Here is a 23,700-nt window from a genome sequence, read left to right on the forward strand (position 1 = left end):
TTTCTTTCCCTTCGCAAGATACTTCACCTGTATCTGTCTCACCATAAAATTGGCCTGTTGTGCCCTTCCCCAATGTAAAACCAAACTGCATTTCATCAATTTTAGTTTGTTCCCTTATCTGCTTCTCTAACACACTCTCAAATACCTTCATTGCATGTTTCAAGAGTTTAATAGCTCTGTAAGACCCGCAATCTAAAGGATCACCTTTTCCCTTGTATACTGGGATAATTATACTTCTTCGCCAGTCATCGGGAATAGTTCTTTTTTGGATGGGTACCATTTTTTATAAAAAAGATTTTAAATTATATTTATGGGAATTTACTGTTCTCTCATGGCTCAGGGTGACACGATTAAATCAAATTGATATAAATCGTAGTTTAAATCATGATTTATATCAATTTTTTTTTTTTACTTGTAATTTTTATTTAGTAAAAACATTTATACCATTTTTGGCGTATAAAAGTTTGTAATTGCGAAATAATATTAATCCTGAAATAAATTTTTCTAATTTAACCACTATAAAAAGATTATTTTAATTGTCTATATTAAGCAAGAATCTCACTAATTATTTCAATATGCCCTTATTCAGTTAGACAGTACTGCGAATAGTTGTATTTAGATACAAGATCCTTTTGTATCTTGTACTCAGTATCTTTTTGATTTTTTTAATAAGATACTAGTATCTGTATTTAAGATCCTTTATTCTGAAAAGAATCTTTTTCATTTTCTTGACATAAGATACAGATTCTTTTTAATATTCATGTTTAAAATTTAACATATCACAGCTTATTTTCTTCTAGAATCTTGTATTAATTTTCTTATTTTTTTCCACCATATTTTAAATATAATGACAATCAAATTTAGTTGGAAAATTTATAACTCATATTAAGGTATATAGATAAAAAATAACACCAAAACGAAATAAATAAAGATTATATTTTATTAACTTGATTTTATGTAATATTTTTTAAATTTGTAGGATGATTAACACTCATGGTAGTGAAATTTAAATTAGAAATAAGTTCCCGTGAATCAAATCTTAAAATTTTGTACGGAAATGTTTTAAAAATAAAAGTTAAAAAAGACAATGTACAGGCTAGATGTAAAACCTATATAAACAAAAAAATGATAAATGGTTAAAGAAAAATTTTGTTAGACATATTAAATTATATTATTTATGTGTGGTTAAAAGGGGCATGTTATCTTAAAATTCAAGTTTACAATATTGTCTACCATTATTAAAAGCTGCCTAAGGTGGTATGGGCAATAGATTTTAAGAAAATATTTTCCTATGATTTGAATATAATGAGGCTTTTTTGACATCAATATTACATCCATATTATAAGAACTTATGGAATGAGCCAGATGATAAAAAAAATACTTTCAAAATATATTAATAAAAGAAGCTCTAAATGTAGTACTAGAGTATAAAATCAAGTTCAAACTATAACACCAATAGATTTAACATCTAATAAAGAAAATAATGATTATTTTTCTTTTGGTGAAACAGTTGCTGAGTTCAATAATACAAATAACATTGAACTGGGAGTTTTAAATTATATTAAAGAAAGTCAAAATACATTGAGAATTCTTTATTATCCTTTCATTAAGGAAATTTTTTTAAATATAATACTGCAATACCTTCATCAGCTCCAATTGAAAGGTTTTTTGTTTTGGCACAATGTTAAGTAGGCTGAAACGACAAAGGTCGGTCTAATGATAAATTATTTGAAAAATTTGATTATCTTATAAAATAATAAATCTATTTTAAATACTCTTTTGCAAATTCATATTTCAACTCCCATTAAAAATTCTAGTCTCCCTTCCCTATCTATGCTATTGGGCTACTACTAATATTAAAATGCCTGATTATTATAATTAACTCATCATTAAATATTTTATTAATTATTGTATATATTCATTCTTATTATATGCATATGCTATGTTCTTCACAAATAAATAATAAAAACTAGTATCTTGTATTTAACATACTCTGATTAGGCAAAAGATACAAGTATCTTTTATCATGAATCTTTGAAAAAGATAGTAGTATCTGTATCTAAGATTCATTTTATCACAAAGAATCTGCATCTGTATCTAGATTCTTTTTTTGGATGACCTGCCCAACTCTACCCTTATTTAAATAAATGCCTAAATTGGGTAAGCAGTAAGGATAGCCATCATAAATTTAATAATAAACATAATTTAAAAAAATACTTTTGTTTATTCATAAAATCAAATACAAAAATGTAATTCTAAAACCATATTTGAAAATATATTGTAAAAAAAATGTATCATTTTGGTTGGCAGAAGTTTATCAATAATATCTGTAAAAATACTGAGATATTTTGGAATTAAATATAAATATAATTGTGCGAATGTTTTTACAAGAATTAGCTTTAAACATTTTGAGCTTATTTGGGCTATTGGTAATTACTTTCAACTACAATATACGAATTAACATACATTATAAGTTAGTTGATTATTATACCATGTAATTCTCTTTTTTAAAAAAAAAATATAAAAAAGGAGAGAAATTATAATATAACAAAAGTATTTTAAAATATATATAATCTATGCCATTTTACACTTATAATATATTAATTGTATTCATGACTTTCTTCAGACGTTCGACCTTTTCCTTCAATAATTTATTTTCTTCGTACAATCCCGAGTTTTGCTGAATGAGCATTTCATTTTGTTTCTTGTAATGCAATAGAGCATCAATAGTTCTAAAGTAGAAAAACATGTATAGATTTTATTTCATATAATATATTTATTAGCGGATTTAATGTCGTAGTACCATGTCCAGAAAATAATATTCCAAGGGAGATTTTTTTAAACAAGACGTAATAAATAGAAATGTCGCTTAATAAAAATTAAATAGCTATTAAAGTAACTTGTATGAAATATTATTTCAAGCTTAAAGTATATCATTTTATTTAATACCTGTAAGGCTATCATTTTACTAATTTTAAAGTATATCATTTTTTTTAAAAAGTATGTTTAGAATAATATTTTACGAGTTTTAAATGATACTTCATCAGATAAATAGTTATATAGTCGGCTAAATATTATGTTTTATATCCATCTTTTTTTAAAAATTTTATAGGAGGGCATTTGAAACATACACCTTTAAACAAAAAATTTTTACGCTATGTTCAAAACTGTTTTTTCTCTTTAAAACTTTACTTTTGGTAAGAAATAATGTTTAAAAATTCCAATGTTTAGATAGTTCATCATCCAAATAAATAATAAATGTCACTCAAATAAATATTACTGCAAAATATTTCAAAAAATTAGTAATTATTATCTTAATTATAATGTCAAAAACAGTTTTGGAACAAGAACCCAGTAACCCTTTTAAAAAATTTTTAGGAACTGAAAGTAGTACTCATTTAAAGGATTTCAGCATCAGGTTTTAAAAATGCATATTAATTTTTACATATATGTTGTTAGGAGTATAGCGAATATGATTTTTTTTTAGCAAATCAACTAAAATTCAAATCATTTATGGTATGAGTTTTATTTTTTAAAGACTTGATAAAGTCGAAATCGTTACTTTAATTGGTTGGAACTGGAATCTGGAACCACGTCAGATTTAAGATCCGGAAACAACCCCTTTTACATATTTTTATGGAACTGAAACTCTTTTTAGTCTATCAGGTTTGCCTTACCAAGAGTAAAGTTTTTTCTAAAAAAAACAACACTGAGCAATGTTAAAGTAAAGATTCGATTAAATATGTATTTCTGTAAAAAAAGAATAATAATATATTTACTCTGCGGAACATTTGAGGTCTTGAGAAACATCGTTATTCTAATTTTATTAAAGACAAAAAACTATTATGTTATAAAATCCATAAGGCACCACAAAATGTGACGAACCTTCTTATCTTGATCCCTTTAAATCGATCCTTCCCAACCAAAATCCTATTAATAATGTTCTATATGATACTATTTTTGTTCAGTTTTAGTGACCCCTACACTACACGGATTCATTTTAACCCTATTACGCAAACGCAACATATCAATAAATGATATAATTTTTTTTAAAAAACCTATATTTGTCTATAAATAACCCTACATAAACAAAAAAAATAAAATTTCAGAGATTGTATATTTAATATATACAATGCGTGTAAAGGTATTATGTTCTTTAAATTTCAAATTTATCAAAATAAAGACATAAAACTTTATTATTTGATAAATAATATAATAAAACAAATTTATATTAATTTTCATGTGATTTAAAACAATCGTTTATAGAAGTAAAATATAATGAAACACAACTTTGGTACATATCACTTTAGTAACCAATTTACACCTAGGGTTCTTGCACAGCGCCTTTGTATTTGTACTATATTTTGGCCAATGAGCTATTAAATCATGTCTTATTTCTTTCTGCGGAATTAGATTTGTAGGTCCCTTGCGACATTTCTATGTTTGGCATCAATTAATATTCGTTTTTTTAGGCTAGAGGTCATATTTTTATTATGCTTACAGAGTACCTCTGCTATTTAAATTTATAAGTAATGACATTTGTTCCTTTACTGGTAACCTTAAAGATACAAAATCTCGTCTACATTAACCAAAAATTTATGTGCATCATATCAAGTTTATGGAATACTATAATACCATTTATAGTATCTTATATTCGATATTAAAGCAATCAATAAATCGATTAAAATCTACACCTCCCATATTTTTATTGCAAACTTTTAGCTACTGGACATGGAATTTTAATTTTCCGTCGTTCCTTTCTATCAAGCCGTTCACAATCTTCAACAGGATAACTACTCTATACGTACTTAGAATAATTACATATTTATCATGCCATTTAGTGGCATGTAATTCTACACCATTTATTGTTGCCTTCTTCTCGATAAATGATCCACGACCCGTCTTTTTGAATTCTTTTTCAGTTGGAAACTGGCAATTATAAATTTTATTAGCTTTCGCTGTAGCAATACTATAAATTCCCTTCTGGGTGAGTAATACTTGAAGTTCTATTCCACTGAACCAACTAACACAGTTTAAAATTGGAATGTGGTACATTTAATAGTTAACGGATTAAATTAATATAATTATTAAGCACTAACCTTGATAAAATTTTCAAAATAAACACTTTCAGTCGATTTTTAATTATAAGGCGGGACAAAATTTTGTTGTTAATAAATTTTATTTCTTTATACTGGCTACTACATTGGTTAAAGCAATCATAGGTAAAATAAAGTACTAAATACTAGCATATCTTTTGACCAACTTCACGAATATGCATGTTTTGTAAAAATAAAGATATAAAAAAGGATAAATATAATGTAAACAAAAATCTGTAATTAGAATTTACCATAGACGGAGCATGGCCAAAGGTCTGGCAAAATGGAAGTTGGGGGGGGGGATACCCATAAAATTTGTACCCCATCCCCTTAAATATATGGGTTGCCACTGAGTATAGGGGTCAAACTGTTTATATTGACAAAAAACATTTGCGTTCAATCATACCATCCATAATATTAAAAAGTATTATATACCTGTAATGGGAGATGATTATGGCATGAATCTGGAAAAAAATTAATTTTTTTCAAATGTTAAATTTTTATTAATTAGATTGTAATATTATATATGTTATCTTACCATTCGTTTTCTCAGATTCCTCGTGTTCAAATATAGCAAGATTAATCTAAAGAACATAAAAAAATTTCTATAAAATGAAGGTATAATTTGACAATATGGGAACTATAAAATTTTTGATGAGTGTTCATTAGATTAAACGCCAAAGTAAATTAAAATTATAAAATTGAAGTTTTAACTTAACCAGATAAGCCAGTATTAACTGTTAATTTTTTTACCCAACCCAATTGTTCAAATTTTTACCCGCAGGCCTATTTTAAAAAATTTGGAAACCGACTTGAATCTTATTATTTTAAATGGAGAGGCTATAGTATCAGCATTATATAAATTATTGCGAATTAATATATATGGTGAATTCCATGACAAATCAACATGAGTTCCAACCCGATCCTCTCAGATTTTTTTAAAATTTTTACTTGAGGTTGCATATGTTATAACTAAGAAGAAAAAATAAAATAAAATTTAGCTTCCAACTCCAAACAGCGGCCGAGATATGGGGCTCTAAATGTCTAAAAAATGAGACGGGCAAAATACTCTCCCTTTAATTTTGAATATCTCTAGATATAATTGATGATTTCTTTATATAGCCTAATGGTAAAAATTCTTATATAGCCAACTACCTTCATTGCGATGTTTACTAAGGCAGTGCAGATAACGATTTTAATATGAGGGTGGAATGTTGAAATGATTTACAATCGTTTTATCTTGTTTTGGTATTTCTTTCATATCCTAAAGTGTTAAAATCTCTTTTATTTTCATCAAGTATCTATTAACTTAAATGATTTATTTTCTATTATTTATTAAACATTTAAAAAGATATTAACATTACTTTTATTTTAGCAGAATAATTTATTAACTTAAAAATATCTTTTATCTTTTTTTGTTAAATGTACTTTATAGATTAACTTATGCAGGCGCGTATGCAGGAATTTAGTCGGGGAAGGGAAGGTGGGAGATAATAAAATTTTTTAAGAAATATCATTGAGCATAAATTTATTAGGACTAATAACTATTTCTAATACACAATTTTAAATTAATGTAAATTATAAAAAAATTATATATATAAACCGGCATATAAAAAACTATAAAATAAATGTGAATTAAAAAATATTAAACGGATATAAATGGCGGCATTGAAAAACTATAAAATAAATGTGAATTATAAAATATAAAGTGAATATAACCACCATATGAATCACTTAAATGACCCAAAATAGAAATTTGAATTTTTTGAGCCTTTAAAATTTATATATAAAGTATAAAAAATTTAATTGTTGGAAATAAAAATTAATACACAAAATGTTTCATAGGAATAATTGTATTTTGTATGTTTTAAGCTAATTTTTCAATTATCTCATCCTTGCTTGGCGTTAAATGACTATGAATATTCAAAAGATCCAAACCATTCAATCTACTTTCAGAAGTTTTACATCATAGGTATGTTTTTCAGAGACTTGCAAGCTCGGCCCCCGGGTCGGACCGTATTTTAATTTTTTTAAATATACCAGGGCCTGGCCCAAAATTGGGCTATATATTTTAAAACCAAACATTTGAAATTGCCATTATTAGCTATAAAAATCAAAAATAAATATAATTTATTTAAAAAAAAATTAGGGCCGGGTCTGAATTTAAAAAAGCCGGGCCGGGGCCTGAAAATAAAAAATTTTGAAAAAAAAATCCGGGCCGTGCTCTGCAAATGGCAGAGCTCTTTTATTCTTCTTAAAAAGAGAATGTTCTCTCATTAGTTTACTAATGGGTAGAGTTGCTAATATATTTATAACCATTTTAATACATTGGGAATATAATCTTAAATGTGTTATAATGCAAAGCTTCCATAGCTCTTTGGGACTATATCAAGTATAGTTAATCTTTTAATCATAGTAATTCAGCTAATAAGGCATCAAACGTAAATATTTTCTTTTTCTATCACCATCTGAAAAAGATTGGGAAGGCTTTTGTGGAAGTAATATTTGCAGATTGGTAAGTGCTGCATGATGAATTAAAAACCATTCATTTATTTGGATTATAGTTTTATAATACTTTTCTACTGATCTTATACTAATGTTTTGACGATGAGCTTGCCTTGCTGCAAATTGAGTGAGACAAATATTAAACACGTATAGCTCTCCTTTTGACTCAACAATAACATATAAAATTGAAATTCTTCATCAACATTAGCCCTAATTTCCTTGAGTTCTAATAAAATGCTCTCCGCTATTCTCATCTACTTAATCAAGTCAATGCCATGTTTTTGAAAAGTATTACATAAAATAGTTGTATAATTAAATAATACATTCCAATGAGAAAAAAATAATAAGTATTGAATTCAATAATTTTCTTGCTTCTGAGGAAATATTTCTTTCAGGCCATTGTGATATTTCATAACAACATTAATAATCGGCTCTTCTAACTCCATAAAAGCAGTTACTGCTTGATGGAGACTCGATCTCATTGGACAAGCTTGCAATTTCTTTCTCCCTGTCAGACAAGGAGTTTCAGAGATAATTATTATTTGACTAGAAATTTAGATAAATATTACGCCACTAATATTTGAAAATTATAGGTAAATTACGCCAAGGAAAACTTGAAATCGAAATTAATTGATAAAATAATTTAGTAGATGAATGTGATAAATAAATGTAATTAAATATATATGAGATAGGAATAAATATTAACAAATATAAATTAATATTAACAATTTTTGAAAAATATAATCCGGCATCTGCATATCCCCCCCCCCCCCCCCCCCCCGCTGCGTACGCGCCTGAACTTATGGAATTTTATATGATATATATAAATATAAAGAATTATTTTGTTGTATTTTTTGTAATTTATTTTTTTGATAACAATTTTAAATAAAGAAAATATACGATCTAAAAATGTAATAATATAATATAATTTGCATTTATAATATTTGAATAAAATTGTCTTGCCTTAACAATGCAACGAACAAGATATTCAACCCATTCTCATTTTTACATCGATTATAAAATAAAAATAGTAATATTTTTTAAAAAATATTTTAGCCAGCATCTGAGTTTTTTGGCATTGGCCCTGGTGCGTACGCGTTTGTATATATCTTAATTGTTTTAAAGATGTCCATCAATCATTTTGATTTGATTGACGAGTTAGATAAATTAATACAATAGCTAGCGGATTCACATATCATATGTGTTGGTTAAAGAACTTCTGGTAGGGTGCACGCATAATAAAAATATTAGAAAAAAAACCAAAAATAAAGGGAATTTTTAATGTTGCGAAGATCTCTGATTCGTACATTAATCATAATTGATATATACTCTTTTTTTTATAACCCTACATCGAAAACTTTATTTTTAACTTTTAGCTTTCGTTAGCCTTAGCTCTATTCTACTTTTTATCTAACAGTCCTGTAAGATAGGAAAAAAACAATGCTCTAATAAAATTAAGTTGTAAGGAAGGTAAGCCTCTTTTATAGTAAGCGTTTATCACCCAAGCGGTGGGACACGTATTGCTGGGCATATTTCAAAAAAGCTAGTAATAGGTAAAATTTATAATCTATTTCGAAATCATTTATTTATTTATTCTTGGTTTAATTCATTTCATCGCATTGCGCAGTTATTAAAAATTTTATTTATTATTTGCTTGCTTTTTAAAAAATACACAGCAATACACGCTTACTATAAACGAGTACTAAACGATATCACAGCTAATTTAGAGCGAACTATAAATGCATTCAATTAATTAACTTGATTTCGTATTTTACGCGTCGCGACAGAGTGCGATGTCGTACTATTTCGGGTCAAAATTATATTTCAGAATTTGAAGTTCTAATTTAAGCCCAAAATATTTATGAATTTTTTTCTTTACAAAACTCGTATAAAGTACTTATAAAGAACTGCTTATTTCAGTTAAGTTATATATTCCTATATTTTTAATTTAGACAATATATGGTATTACTGAAGTTAAACCATAATATAATCAAATAGGGGTTTTATTTAACTATATCTTATATAAACAACCGATTTCATTTTTTTTTAAAATTGATTAAAAAACTTTCCGTCAACAATACTTGTATTTTATTTATTTTTTGTAACAAGTTAATTCTGGGAAGAGTATGCTATGTAGTGTTCTTAAACGGCTTGATTTTTAAAAATGGCTAACCCAATATTTTAGCCAAAAATATTATGGAAGCCTGAAGATTTTGCCATTGGATGGAAGAAAGGTTTGGATATCGATTAACGAAATCTCGAGGCTCATCTAATATCATTTTCTAGTGTTGTTAAACGGTTCATTTTGAGCCGATTTTTTAAAACGGCTAACTCAATATTTTAGCCAGAAAAATATTGTCTAAGTCTCGAGATTTCGATAATATATGCCTAGACCTTTGTTCCTTCTATGAGCAAAATCTTGAGGCTTAAGTAATATTTTTCTGGACGAAATATTGAGTTAGCCGTTTTTAAAAATCGGCTTAAAACTAGCCATTTAACAACACTATCATTTTCACGAAAATCTTAATTTAAAATCGGCAAAATAGAGCCGTTTAACAACACTATTAAAAAATCAGTTTATAGCCTAAGCCAAGCAATTTTTTTTCCCAATAACATGCTTATTCTCTCTCTTTTAGAGTTTTATATAAACTGATATTTAAAAAAAATTTTGATTATCATTTACTGGGCAGTTTCGATCCAACGAATATGTTTTTTGGTTGATTTTCTTTTGGTATTGGTTATGACATTGATTGCGATCAGCATTAACGTTATTTGAGATCCCTCGTAAACCCGGAGCAAAAATATCTTTTAACTGTCCGGTAGTGGTGATTGTATCGTAATTATTATTGTTGTGATCGACATCGTTAGAATTATTAAGAGTAGACTTGTCATCATTAATATTTTTATGTTTAACATTCTGACGTTTATTGATTAGGGGAGGATGAATATTGAAATCGACTTTTTTTTTGAGCTTAAATATCCCATAAATGGTTATGATTATAAGAAATCTTGTTTTTTTTAAAAAGTAATAAAATAATCTTATCTGACAAAGTCTTCTTTCTTTCTTTCTCCCTCCCTTCCTTTCATTGAAATAAAATATTTTAAACAATTTTCTTTAAACCTGAGCATTCGGGGACATTCTTGGAGGTATGGCGGGTGGCTTGAACAAATTAAAGCCTTTAGTTTCTTCTTTAATATTGGCTAGAGATTTTATAAATATTATATTTCATTATATTTTACAATAGTTTATTAATTCATTCTGATAAAAAGAAAGAAATACTAGATTAATAGGACATGCAAATATTTCCCCCATAAAATATGCGGCCTCTTACAATATTTTCTTTGAAGTGAGGAGGGATAGGGGAATTGTTTGAAATTTGTATACCTAGTCATGGTCTTAAAATTATTCGCATAACAACTTTTTAAAACGAAGTATTCTAGTTTACAAAATGTATTTGGTTCATTTTATTTTTAAAGTACAATTTACTTAAAAAGTGCGTTAGAAGAAAATATTATATATTTATTTAGTTGTGATCATTAGGGAATTTAGGACGTCATTTGTGATATCAACTCCCTTTAAATGATTTTTACACCTCCCTCCCTGCTGTTGAGACGATGAACAATTCTAAACCTAGACCACCGGGAACCTATTAAACCTCCATTAGCCGCCTGGAGACGTTAACGCCCTCGCCGTAAAATTTTTTTACAAATTCCGTAATAGGGAAATTTATTTGGAGAGGCACCTTAAGATTCTTTCATACTCCACGTAATGACGGTGAAAAGATATGTATAAATATACATTTTTTGAAAGAAGTTACAATTAAATAATAGCGATTTTTATGTCTAAAGCTTAATTTTTTTTTACTTCTATGTTAAAGAGATTATACATTATCATTTATTTTAAAAAAAATCCGCTTTTGCCATAGGCCGCGTTTAAGTTTATACGATAGATGGGTCATGAAAAATATATTATTTTAACCGAATAATTTGTTAAGATCAAGAGATGCGCTTCTACCGTGTTTTGTCCTAGGTGGAGGAAAAGGAGGAGGCAAACTATTGATTAGAGTTTGATTGCTGTTATAAAATTTAAAAATAAATATTTATAAAAAAACGAAAAATGATCCAAAAAAAACGGAACCCTTTTTTTAAAAAAAAAATTTAATTTCTCCAACGAGAGGGGTTCGTATCTCATTCAGACTGACGATGAGTGGAACATATTGCAGTTGACCACCAAATCCAAAAAATTTGCAAAATATGAGCGCAGTAAAAACTTAAATTCAGTTGCAAAATAAAATATTCAACAATATTAGGGATATGTAAAATGTACTTGTGCAAGTCATCGGACGTTACAACAATACTTGTTGGCGACTCAGCTATTATAAAAAAGGAGAAAAAAAAACATATTTTATTAAAAATGAAAAAATTAATTCTCATAATTCTCTTATTTAGTTGCCACAATCTTTTTTTTTCTTATTGGAAACGTACTTTGAACGTTGGGGTTGTCGAAAGAAATGTCAGTATCACTTTCGATATCGTCATCATCCGACATACCCGACACCAAAGGTTCCTGTTCCTCTATGGCGTCCAAATGTTCCGACGATACATTCATCTGTCACAATATTTGAATGTATAAATATAAAAATATATATTTCTTATTTATTATCAAAGCATTGTTAAAACGGCCCATTATAATGAAGTCAAGCTAACAAAGATCACGGTAGTTGTATATAGTAATGATAATGCAAGGTTTGAAATCTATCACGATGAGGCAAATTCTCAAAAACATTTTTAGAAAAAAACTCCCTCTTTCATTTTTACCTCAAAGTGGGAGGTTTCTCCTTTTTTAGAGAGATTTCACTGTTTTTTTAAAATATATATACTGTAAGTTTAAAAGTTATAAAAATCAACAAGGAACAAAAAAGGGTCAATTTTTTTTTAACTTTAAGACGTGCTTCAAAGGTATAATAACCAATCATTATTTTTTCGTTTTTTCTTCTTCTTTCAAATAATGGATTTTAAATAAAATCGTGCAAATTGGTAAACGCGTTCGTTTGCGTTAAAAAAAATACAAAGTGTATATTTCTTAATATAAACATATATCACCAATTTACAATGAGGTTTTAATAATAACACAGGGCTACATGCTATTGCTCAATTAGTAAGTACTATTAAGCGTCTTATAACTAACATGGAGGTTTTTTTAAACTAACGAATAGCAAAAGGCGAAATATTAGGGAAATAAACCTGCGGAATATAAAATTTTTTTTCAAAATATAAATCTACTAAATTTTAATGAACAAATGTGCTTAATTTATTTCTGAATTTCAAGTATAATAATAAAGAAATATATTTTAAAATTTTTTATATAAAAAAAACTAACCAATCCTTTTCTTTAAAAAAAACAAGGCATATCAGCCAAAATATTTACATCATTATCTTCGATTTTATGAGTGTCAAATGTATGGGAATGCGATTCTGGATGGTCGTAGTTGGGAGTAATAATCTCCCCGTCATCGGCGGGCAATGTTGTGGGAACGAAACAACTAAAATTAGTGGCGCTACCGTGACGCGCAGAATAACTGCTTTTGCAATGGTGTTTATGGGTAGGCTTACCGTTCGCGGTATACGCAACATTAGTATCATCGCGGCTTATATCTGTCGTAATCGGGGCGCCGTTATTAATATGATGGGCGAAATCGTGGCGAGAAGTTTGACGAGTACCGTTAGTAGCTTTATTTTTGAGGGTCGTATGGGCTATATCGCGCGTTGTATTTTTATGTGCGCGCTGGCGTCCAGCGTTGAGAGACAATTTTTCAAGAAGTACGGAGGAAGGTAAGGTCTGGCTTCTCTTAACCGCGGCGGAAGAGTTATTGACAGCAGGTTTAGCGAGAACATTCGATTTAGGATGATCATAAGAATTGTTTGGATCGGTATCGATGATAGAGAGTAATTCGGCTAGATAAAAAAATACACATATAAACATGAATAATAAAAATAATAATACATCATTATTGGCATTTTTATAAATACTAGAGGAAAAGAATTAACTAACAATTGCTAATTAATAATAATTTTCTTTAAGTGTTTTTAAGAACAATATTTTAAAAACAACTTAGAAGAATAAAACGTATATAATAAAACTGTGTCCAATAAAAAAAATTGTAAAAGTTTCAAAACTTTAACAAATATTAAAATTTTAATGAAATCTATCATAAATTTTTGAAAATCATAATAAAAAAAATTTCTATATGGTCATTTTTTATTTTTGTATTTAAAATAGTTTATTCATTTATTTTCATTCTAAGTGCAGAAAGTTAGTGAATTTAATTTTTTGGATACAGCCTCTTTTGATATACATTTCTTTTTTTAAGCTCAACTCGTTTATTTGGGTAAATATTTTACAGCAATACTATCGTATAGCGCTGGTCCAAAAATTGTCATTCCCTATTTTTTTTTCTATTGAATCACGTTTTTTTTGAAAAAATTATTAAGGAATGAGAGAACAAATTAAAATAGACCTAGGTAAAAACAATGGCATATAATTAGTGCTGTAAACGTTAACTTCAAAAAAAAGAAACGCGTTACCTCGGTATTCACGGAAAAGGCTTTTGAACATATCCTTTTTTAAGGTGTTTTTAAAATTTAATTATATATAAAAAAAATGAAAGAATTATTTCTGATTTTAGCAAAAATTGATAGGATTTTTCTATTTTTTATATCATTATTTTTTTTAAAAGTGCCACTTTTATATTATTATTTTTTTTGCCACTTGTTCTGTTAAAGAGGTGTATCTATATATTTTGCTTACAGTATCTTTTTTAGGATACTCTTCCGTAGTATTTTTTTTGCATTCAATTATATTTTTTTTTGGTTTACTATTGGTTCTCACCCCTACTATCAAAAGGTCTAAATTAGACTAAAGAAAAAAAAAATTAGAAACAGATGGGAGGATATGCCAAATTATTTATTCAGCTTAATAAATTTAATCTGATTTACTTTTTTAAAGATAAATTAATAACCTCGCTAAAAAAATAAAACTGGTTAATTTATAAATATTACTAATCGGTAAAAAAAAAAACTAAGTAATTTGAGAGTAAAAAAAAATCGATATTGTTTAATTAAATTATATGTTGCTTCAACACAAAAAAAACCACCTTACCTTCCAATGATATAATGTATAATTTTTTTAAAGAATGAAAATAAAATGATAAGAATTTAATTTTTTTTTTTAAATGAGCCCTTAGGAGTTAGGTTAGGGCAAATTCAATCCAGTAACTTAAGAATTATAATAAAATTAAAAGAAAATGGTTACTAAAACTTATCAAGATGTTTTGAACAAGAGATTGAAAAAAAATCTTTGAAGATTTTTGATCAAAGTTTACATAAGAATGCCAAATTCTTAAAAAAAAAATTTTTTGTTTTTAGGTAAATCTTTTGTAATTTTCATGCATAAGAAAATCTTTTAAAAATGAAATCGCAAATTTTTTATTTAAAAAAAAAATTATTTCAAACTCTGGTTTGAAATTTAATTATATCAGTTTTCTTTAAATAAGAGCGCTTATACTATATAGAATATACCTACAAAAATACGAATCAAATATCTGCATTATTCGTATTCGTACGAATCAAATAATATTTGTATTCATATCAATTTGCGAATGTTCGATTTAATAATTAAATTTCTCTAAAATTATTCTTGAAACCCCAAAAAAATCTTCAAATTTTTTTTGAATAAATCTTTGAATATGTTTTTTAAACTTCAAAAAAGAATTGCGTTACGGTTACTTTGTGAAAAAAAGAACGCGTTATCGCTATTCAAACAACGTAACACATTACTCGTTACTTAATAAAAAAATATTATATATAAATTTTCCTTTTATTGATAATTTTTTGTAATAATTTTTTTTATATTTTAAAAATTATATAAACTAAAATATTTAAAAAGAGGGGAAGGGAAGGGGGGAGGGATTAAAAAGATATATTGTAAGGTATAAATCCGAGGATGGATTAGATCTAGATATCTCGAGAGATATTCTTTGTCTAAGTTATAAATTTTATCTCCAGTGATTGTTGTCAGCTTTTTACCTAAAGTTTTTTAAAAATAGAATCGCTTCTTCTGTTGTTTCCTAATGTGATGGTGTAACAAAGGGTAAAAAAAATACGTTTTCTAGTTAGGTATTACGTTTAGATGATTCGGCAGATGGAATGAATGCGTATTGTGCGTTCGATTTCGCAAAAGTATCTATATGGTATAATACCATACTAAAGATTGTCCTTTCGACCAAGGCCTAATGGTGCCACCTTCTAGTCTTTTATTATCGGAAATATTTAGTCCGACTGGTTTTAGGGTGAAATGAATGTTAGGTGAGCGCCTTGTAGATTAAGTTGTTAATTGTCTGGTGAGGGAAATTTGCAGTGTGAGGAAAGGTGCCCTTTTCTGTCAACCGAAGTATTGCAAAGGGTGCATGAGTATGGTATGACGATATTGCAGTTAGGAATGAACCCTAATGATATCTAGAGTTCTTCAGGAGAGAAGTATGTGTCTACATTTTGACAAGGGATCGAGCCATTCCTATTCATTGTTGTTATTGATAAAAAGAAAATTGGCAAATTCCTCTGATACACCAGGCGCTATTATCAGCCAATCATTACACCTTAGAACCAGTCGTAATTATTTCCAACAATAAAACACCAGACGGTGTCATTCTTTAGTGGAAAGGGCAATTTTTGGTATGGGATTAAACCTGTGTAGATGCGTTTGCAGAACGTACAACACGCATCCATTGAGGCCGCCGAATCATCCAGATTAACAAATATTTCCAACTAGAAAACATTTTTTTTAACTCTTTGTTACCACCACATTAGGGAATTTTGGCGAAGAAACAATTCAATTTTTAAAAACCTTAGGAAAAAAGCTAACAACAACAATCACTGAAGATGCTAAAGTAAATTTATATCTTAGAAAAAAAAAATCTCCCGAGATATGTAGACTTAATTTTATCTCCATCCTCGGTTCTATGCTTGTTATCCCCCCTCCTCCTGTTTTTTAATATTTTTTAAACGTTTTGAATATTTGAAATTGAAAATATAATTTAAAAATGAATATAATAAAATAAGATAAGAAAATTTTTTAAGTATTTGTGTTACCTTTACTCAAAAAAACGGAACGCGCTACTCGTTAACTTTTGAAACAAGTAACGACTGGTGTTCTATTTGCTCAAAAATAGTAACGACTATATTTCTTATGAATGAAAATTATAAAATAAATTTTTATTAAAAATATTTGGAATTTTAGTGAAAATTTGATTTTGAAACCTGGAAAAATTAAATCATCAAAATTTTAAAAATGATTTATAGATGTAGGAATTGAAGTCATGAATACTTACAAATAATTTTAAATATTTATGAATAGGTTTTAATATTTACAAAAGTTTCGAATATTTACGATAAATTTTGAATACGAAAGATTTTAACTTAAACGAATAATTCTATAGAATATTGAATAAAAAAAATTATCGATGATAAATATATTTTCCAATTCGTTTTAGGTATAGATTGGAATAGTTAATAAAACTGTTGACATATCTGATTTAATTTTATGACTTAAATCTAATGAATATTTATCTGCAAATTTACTTTTGTACAAGCGCTATGGTCCTGTAAATCTCTATTCACAATTCCCTATAATTTCCAATTTAGTTAAGTTAGAAACTGGAATAGTTAATGTAGGGATTATAGGGATCGAGTTAGATAAGGATTAACGATAATTATTTAAGTAATGAAATAATAATGTTTATCACAATTTATCAGTATTATATGGTGAATTCCATATCAAATCAACAAATAAAGTCAATTCTCAACCCGAACCCTTCAATTTTTCTTAAATTTTGCATACTGTCAAAGATGAAATTTTACCTCCCAACACTGCCCGCGGGAAAATGGTATGTTTTGACAAAATATAACTCATTTAATCTAGAGAAATAAATTAAATAATATTATGTAGCCTAATAATAGTTCTTTAATACGATTTACAAATAAATATAATAGAAATTTAATCAATATCGAAAACGGGATGTATAAAGGTATTTTTTTTTACAATTTTCTTCCGGTAGATAGATATCACACTGCTTTATATTTGTACAAAATCATAGACTGGGATGAACATGGTTCTAGGAGTTATGACTCTTCATATGGCTAAAATTGATTAAATTTAACATAAATATCATCATATTTAAAAATTATGTCTAAATGATAGGCACTTACTTTTTTTTTTTTATCTTTAACTAAATTTTTGAGAGGTGGCTTGGATAATGTGCTTTATTCAACACTTTAGTTAAATTTTGCCTAGACAAAATAATTTTAAATATATTTATAACTTTATTTATCTCAAATTGCATAATTACATATAATATAATCAAAATTTATAATTATATTTAAAATATATCAACTAAAAAGAATTTGAATAAATTTTGTCTTTCATTTTGTTTTCGCCTAAGGGAATAAAAGCATAGATGTTCCAAAAATTCTCTGTGTTCTATAAAACCAGCCTTCAAGATGATTTTCCATGTTAATATATTCCTTATTGCTTAGTACATGGGTATTATTTCTTGCATTTAAATAAATTGTTGTCAGATTCTCATATGGGCATTGCAAGCTTGCTCGATTTGCTAAACGTTTAGTAACGCCTCCTAAACTGTCGCAAGGACTTTTACCATGTTGGGTTGCATAAAATTGCCACTCAGCCTTTGTCCCCAAATCATTTTCATGATTGTAGAGATTAATGAAGTTTTTTTAAATTATATATTGTGTTACCCCATCAGAAAAATAATAAATTTTAGCGACTCTATTGATCAATTGTTTGAAATAAATAAAATGCACATGCGTTGTGCAATCTGATATAAACATAAAATTTACATGTTTTATTATGTTATTGTCCAATGAAATCCTTGTGCATGGCGCACTGCAAATGCTTAGTTTTCTGAAAAGTCCGCAATAACTAGGAATTAGCCAACATTTAAATTGAATTTTAAAAAGTTTTGAAATAATGATTGTTATGAAGCTCCAAATTGTTTAATTTTTCAATTAAATAATCTACGAGGCGGATTTTGTCAGCGTTTCGAGGTTAGTACGATCAACTGCTAACCATTGTTTGAATCTTATATAATCTATTGAATTCGCATCAAATAATATAGTAAGTCTTTCTTTTATTTTTGAAGATCCGGGGTTAAATTTACACTTATTTAAATAACATCCAGGCTGGGCTGGAATCCAAAAACTTTGCCCAATACATTGTCTATAATCGTTGATAGGAGAATAATTATAAATATAAATATTGGTTGTTAGTTGTTTTTATTTATCGCCTATTAAAATAAGCTTAAAATTCTGATGAATTGTGCAGATACACATGGTATTTATACCTAGACCACCTGTTAAAACACAGTTTTCAGGAATTATTTGCCTATTTTCTTCAGAATTATAAAAAAAAATTATTTTTCCATAATATCCTCTGAAATAATATGACTTGGCTTATTGGGATTCGAGAGAATATCCTTTTCCAAAACTAAATGCTTGGAATTCCTGGCCATGAAATTTGTTGTGGAAAATTCTTCTATAATTCTTTTAACAGTCCATGATTTTGGAAAAATTGTTTATATTAATATTTATTCACTGCGAGAAGTTTTCAAAAATTTTCTTTCAATTGATATATGATTCATATTTTTCAACTGACTTAAAAACTGTGTTTTAGCAGGTGATCTAGGTATACATACCATTTGTATCTGTACATTTCATCAAAATTTTAAGCTTATTTTAATAGGTGGTAAATTAAAACAACTAACAACCAATATTGATCATTAATTATCCTCCTATCAACGATTATAAACATTGTATTGTAAAAAGTCTTTGCAATCCAGTCCAGCCAGGATGCTATTTAAATAAGTATAAATTTCGAGGATTTTCAAAAATAAAAGAAGGGCTTAATATATTATTTGACGCAAATTCAATAAATTATATAACATTCAAACAATGGTTAGCAGTTGATCGAACTCCCTCGAAACGCTGACAAAATCCGCTGACGAATTCGTTGATTATTTCTTTAAATTAAACAATTTGATCCTCATTCGTTTATAGCTTCAGAGTAATTATTATTTAAAACTTTTAAAATCCAATTTAAATGCTGGCAAATTATTAATTATTACGGACTTTTTAGAAAACTATGCATTTATAGTGCGGAATCATGCAAAAGGAGTTCATTGGACAAATAATCAGGCCAATATCCACCCATTTGTTTTTTACCGTGAGGAGAGCATAAAAAACTTAAATTTTGTGGTTATATCAGATTGTTTAAAGCACAAAGCATGTGCATTTTATTTATTCAAACAAAATTGATCCTATCCTTGAAAGATTTGATAGAGTTGCTAAAATATAATAAAAATAAAAAAACTTCATTAATCTCTACAATCATGAAAATAATTTTGAGATAAAGGGTGAGTGACATTTTTTTGCAACCGAACATGGTAAAAGTCCCTGCGACAGTTTAGGGGATGCTACTAAACGGCTAGCAGCTCAAGTAAGCTTACAATGGATTTATTTAACTATGCAAGAAATAATATACATCAGATAAATTATATATTTGTGAGCAATAGGGAATATATTAACATGGAAAATCATCTTGAAAACAGATTTTTGAGGGCAAAGAGAATTTCTAAAACACAAAAGTTCCATGCTTTAATTCCCCTAGTCGAATACAAAATGAAAGTCAAAATTTATTCAAATTCTTTGGATGATTTATTTATGTAATTATGCAATTTGAGACAAATAATGTTATAATATATTTAGAATTATTTTGTCAAGTAATTTCAAGACAAAATCTAACTAAAGTGTTAAATAAAACACATTATCGTAGCCACCTCTCAAAAATTTTGTTAAAGATAAAAATAAAAGTAAGTGCCTATCATTTAGACATAATTTTTAAATAAGACGATATTTATGTTAAATTGGATCAATTTTAGCTATAAAAAGAGTATAACTCATTGAGCCTTCATCCCAGTCTAGGATTTTGTACCAATATAAAGCAGTGTGATATATAAATCTATAAAATAAAATTTTGAAAAATTTTTTTTTCTGTGACAATTTCCGGCTTTATACATCCGGTTTTCGATATTAATCAGATTCCTATCATATTTATTTTTATGTCATATTAAAGAACTATTATTAAGCTACATAATAAAATTTATATTATTTCTCTAATATAATTATTTCTCGAGATATTTGAAAATAAATGAGGTGCATTTTGTCAAAAAATGTATCATTTTGCTGAGCTTTAAACGCCCATATCTTAGCGGGCAAGTCATATTGGGAGGTAAAATTTCATTTTTTTTCTTAGTTATAGTATGTACTGCCTGTATGCAAAATTTAAGAAAAATTGAAAGGGGTCAGGTTTTAACCTTGGTTGATTTGATATGGGATTCACCATATATATATTTTGGTAAAAGTTAATTGCATATAAAAAAAACATTTGAATATTAGTTCAACAAGAAAATAAATTATATTAAATCAATTTAGTATATATTATTATTTAACAAAAAGAAAATTCACAAAACAACATACAAAAAGATAAATATATAATAATACTACATGCAAACCATAAAATTAAAAAAAAACATGTATGTAAATAACAATAATTAATATCCAAATAATTCATAAAAAAGGGATGGGGAAGGGTGTCAAAATAGCTCTCCATACTAGTCTTTCGTAATTATAATTTTAATTTAAAAAATAATTTACACTATATGGGGCTAATTGATTTTAAAGTTGTAATGTGTAATCATAATTCCAATAAAGGATTCACTTTAAATATTAAATTACAACAGCCTTATAAAACTAAATAAATGCAATTTAGTCATATAATATCCTAAAATTGATCATCATTATATATTACAATAAAACTTGTCAATTAATAATATGATTATACTAATAATTGTTATTAAAATAAATCATTATTAGTATTTTTTTTTAAGCTGATCCATTTGAATTTACAGTTAAATTGAAAAATAATCAATATTTAATCAAATTTTTTAAGTTATAACTATTATCCTAGGCCCAACCCATGACCTATCTAAATAATTTATATATTCTTAAAAAATCAGGCTTGTCAAGGCTTAAAAATAAACATCACAAATTTGAGCAAGCTTAAAAAATATTTTCTTACAAAATCAAGGCTGAGCTATAAAAAATATATAGCAAAATTTATTTAAAAACTGGGCAAGACTACAAGCAAATCAAATTTTTAAAATGGGCCAAAAAAAATCCAGGTTAGGCAAGACTTGAAAATGTTAAGTTTTTAAATCTAGGTGCATTAAATAATAGTGAAATAAAGTAATATTTTATAATAAAATAATGTTTGATATATATCCTTTTTCATTGCAAATTTCTCAACATTTGACATTTTTAAATCAACTTGATTTTTAAAATATATGAAATAAATAAAATGCTCACTCTAGCACATATTAATAAAATTTATTTCTTAAAAAACCTGTTTTAAAGGAAATTAAATCAAGTTCAAGATTTGAGGGTAATTTATTTGGTAAATTGATTCCATTTTTACAAATAATGATCAAATGCATAGCTATAATAAATTCATTTATCGATAAAGCACAATCTTTAGTTATGTCTGCTAAGGACCTAATATTTAAATGCCTATATTAATTTTGATGTAAAGCATACCATATTTTTGAGAGTTCAGCCGTTGATAATCCTGATTTCTTAAAAAACGATTTAGCACATCCTCCTAGTATTTATAACATTACACATTAATTATTTCTCAAATGGAATACCTGCTATCAATTTTTTTATATTTGGCTGAAGTGATTTAAATTGCTTAATATAAAATTTAATATGTTCTTCTTTAACATTCCATACATTAAAATTATGATTATCTTTGAAATTCATTAAACTCTACCAAAATTCTCCTTTTTCTGCCCCCAATTAATAAATTTTTAAATCATATGGTAAAATCTATTGTGCTTTAGGAAAAAAGTAATAAAAATTCAGAATTTTAAATTTATATTATGACTATTTTGAACTTGAAATGATTTACTTTAATTATATTTTGACATTTATCAAAATATTTATACTGCCGAAATAATTATACTGCTAAAATATTTTTATTTTAGCAAAATATAAATCATATAATATATAAAAAAATATATCTACAGCATAAATTAGTATGAATTTCTTTTTAGTTATGTAATAAATCAACATTAAATTTTATACGCTTGTTTTTTTATTTATGCCTAATAAAGATCTGCAATCAGCCCACGGGCCAAGCTAATATTTTAAAAATTTACCCGAGCCAGGGAAAATATTATAACAGGCTGGATAATTCGTACGCAAAGAAATACAGGCGAACAATTTGTGCGCAAAAATTTTGCCAGAGCCTCATAATTTTTTTATAAAAAAAATTATTATTTGGAAATAATTTACAATGCTTACTTCTTTGCATTTATGAGCTGTCTAATCTCTAAACAATATTGTAAATTTACAAAAAATTAAAGGAGTTATTTATGATATTTATCAACATTAGAGGTATGAAATACAATTTATTTATAGCATTGTTTTTAAAAATTAATAGATAGCCTTATAGGGAAGATAAAGAACTTTGATTGATTATGGATGGTAAATAATTGGAAATAGGTATTAGAATGTGGTGGTAGGAAAATTTGTACCAAAAAATTTAACTAGCTAGTCAAATTTAGAAAAAATAAATAACACGCCGTTCAGTGAAACTTGTATGGATGGGGGGGGGGTGGCCTTTGCAGGTCTCTGATACCCACATATTGTACACCATGGATCCCCTGAACTTGACGAAGTTTAAAGTGCATGTTGTACTTTATTTAAAACCTCAAAAATAGTATTTTTCTCTAAATTACAAATTTTTTAAAGATTTGTTTTATATTAAAAATATTTTGAAAATTCTTATAGGCAAAATTTGGCTATGAACAGTGCGGGCATAAATGGAAAATGGCTTAGTTAGAGCCACTTTGACTAAGCTGCAGCTTATAAAAAAAAATAGCTATAGCTATTTGCTATAACCATGATA

The 23,700-nt window shown here is 27.0% G+C and overlaps 1 protein-coding gene across 1 annotated transcript; it reads right to left on the reverse strand.

Annotated features, from left to right (window-relative positions):
* Window positions 1–2,274: 2,274 nt before the first annotated feature.
* On the reverse strand, window positions 2,275–22,574 carry LOC135931468 (ralBP1-associated Eps domain-containing protein 1-like). Its single transcript, XM_065468599.1, has 13 exons — window positions 22,436–22,574; window positions 22,326–22,389; window positions 22,135–22,283; window positions 13,030–13,556; window positions 12,087–12,210; window positions 11,929–11,974; window positions 11,581–11,675; window positions 10,723–10,802; window positions 10,285–10,572; window positions 5,635–5,680; window positions 5,532–5,560; window positions 3,780–3,817; window positions 2,275–2,732 (listed from the first exon to the last, which is right to left on the reverse strand). Exons 1-13 carry the CDS (start codon window positions 22,548–22,550, stop codon window positions 2,591–2,593), a joined length of 1,743 nt encoding a protein of 580 aa, XP_065324671.1. The 5' UTR covers window positions 22,551–22,574; the 3' UTR covers window positions 2,275–2,590.
* Window positions 22,575–23,700: the final 1,126 nt, after the last annotated feature.

This window comes from Gordionus sp. m RMFG-2023, chromosome 1 (genome assembly GCF_954871325.1).
Source record: "Gordionus sp. m RMFG-2023 chromosome 1, tfGorSpeb1-WG-v2, whole genome shotgun sequence".
Classification (NCBI taxonomy): domain Eukaryota; kingdom Metazoa; phylum Nematomorpha; class Gordioida; order Chordodea; family Parachordodidae; genus Gordionus; species Gordionus sp. m RMFG-2023.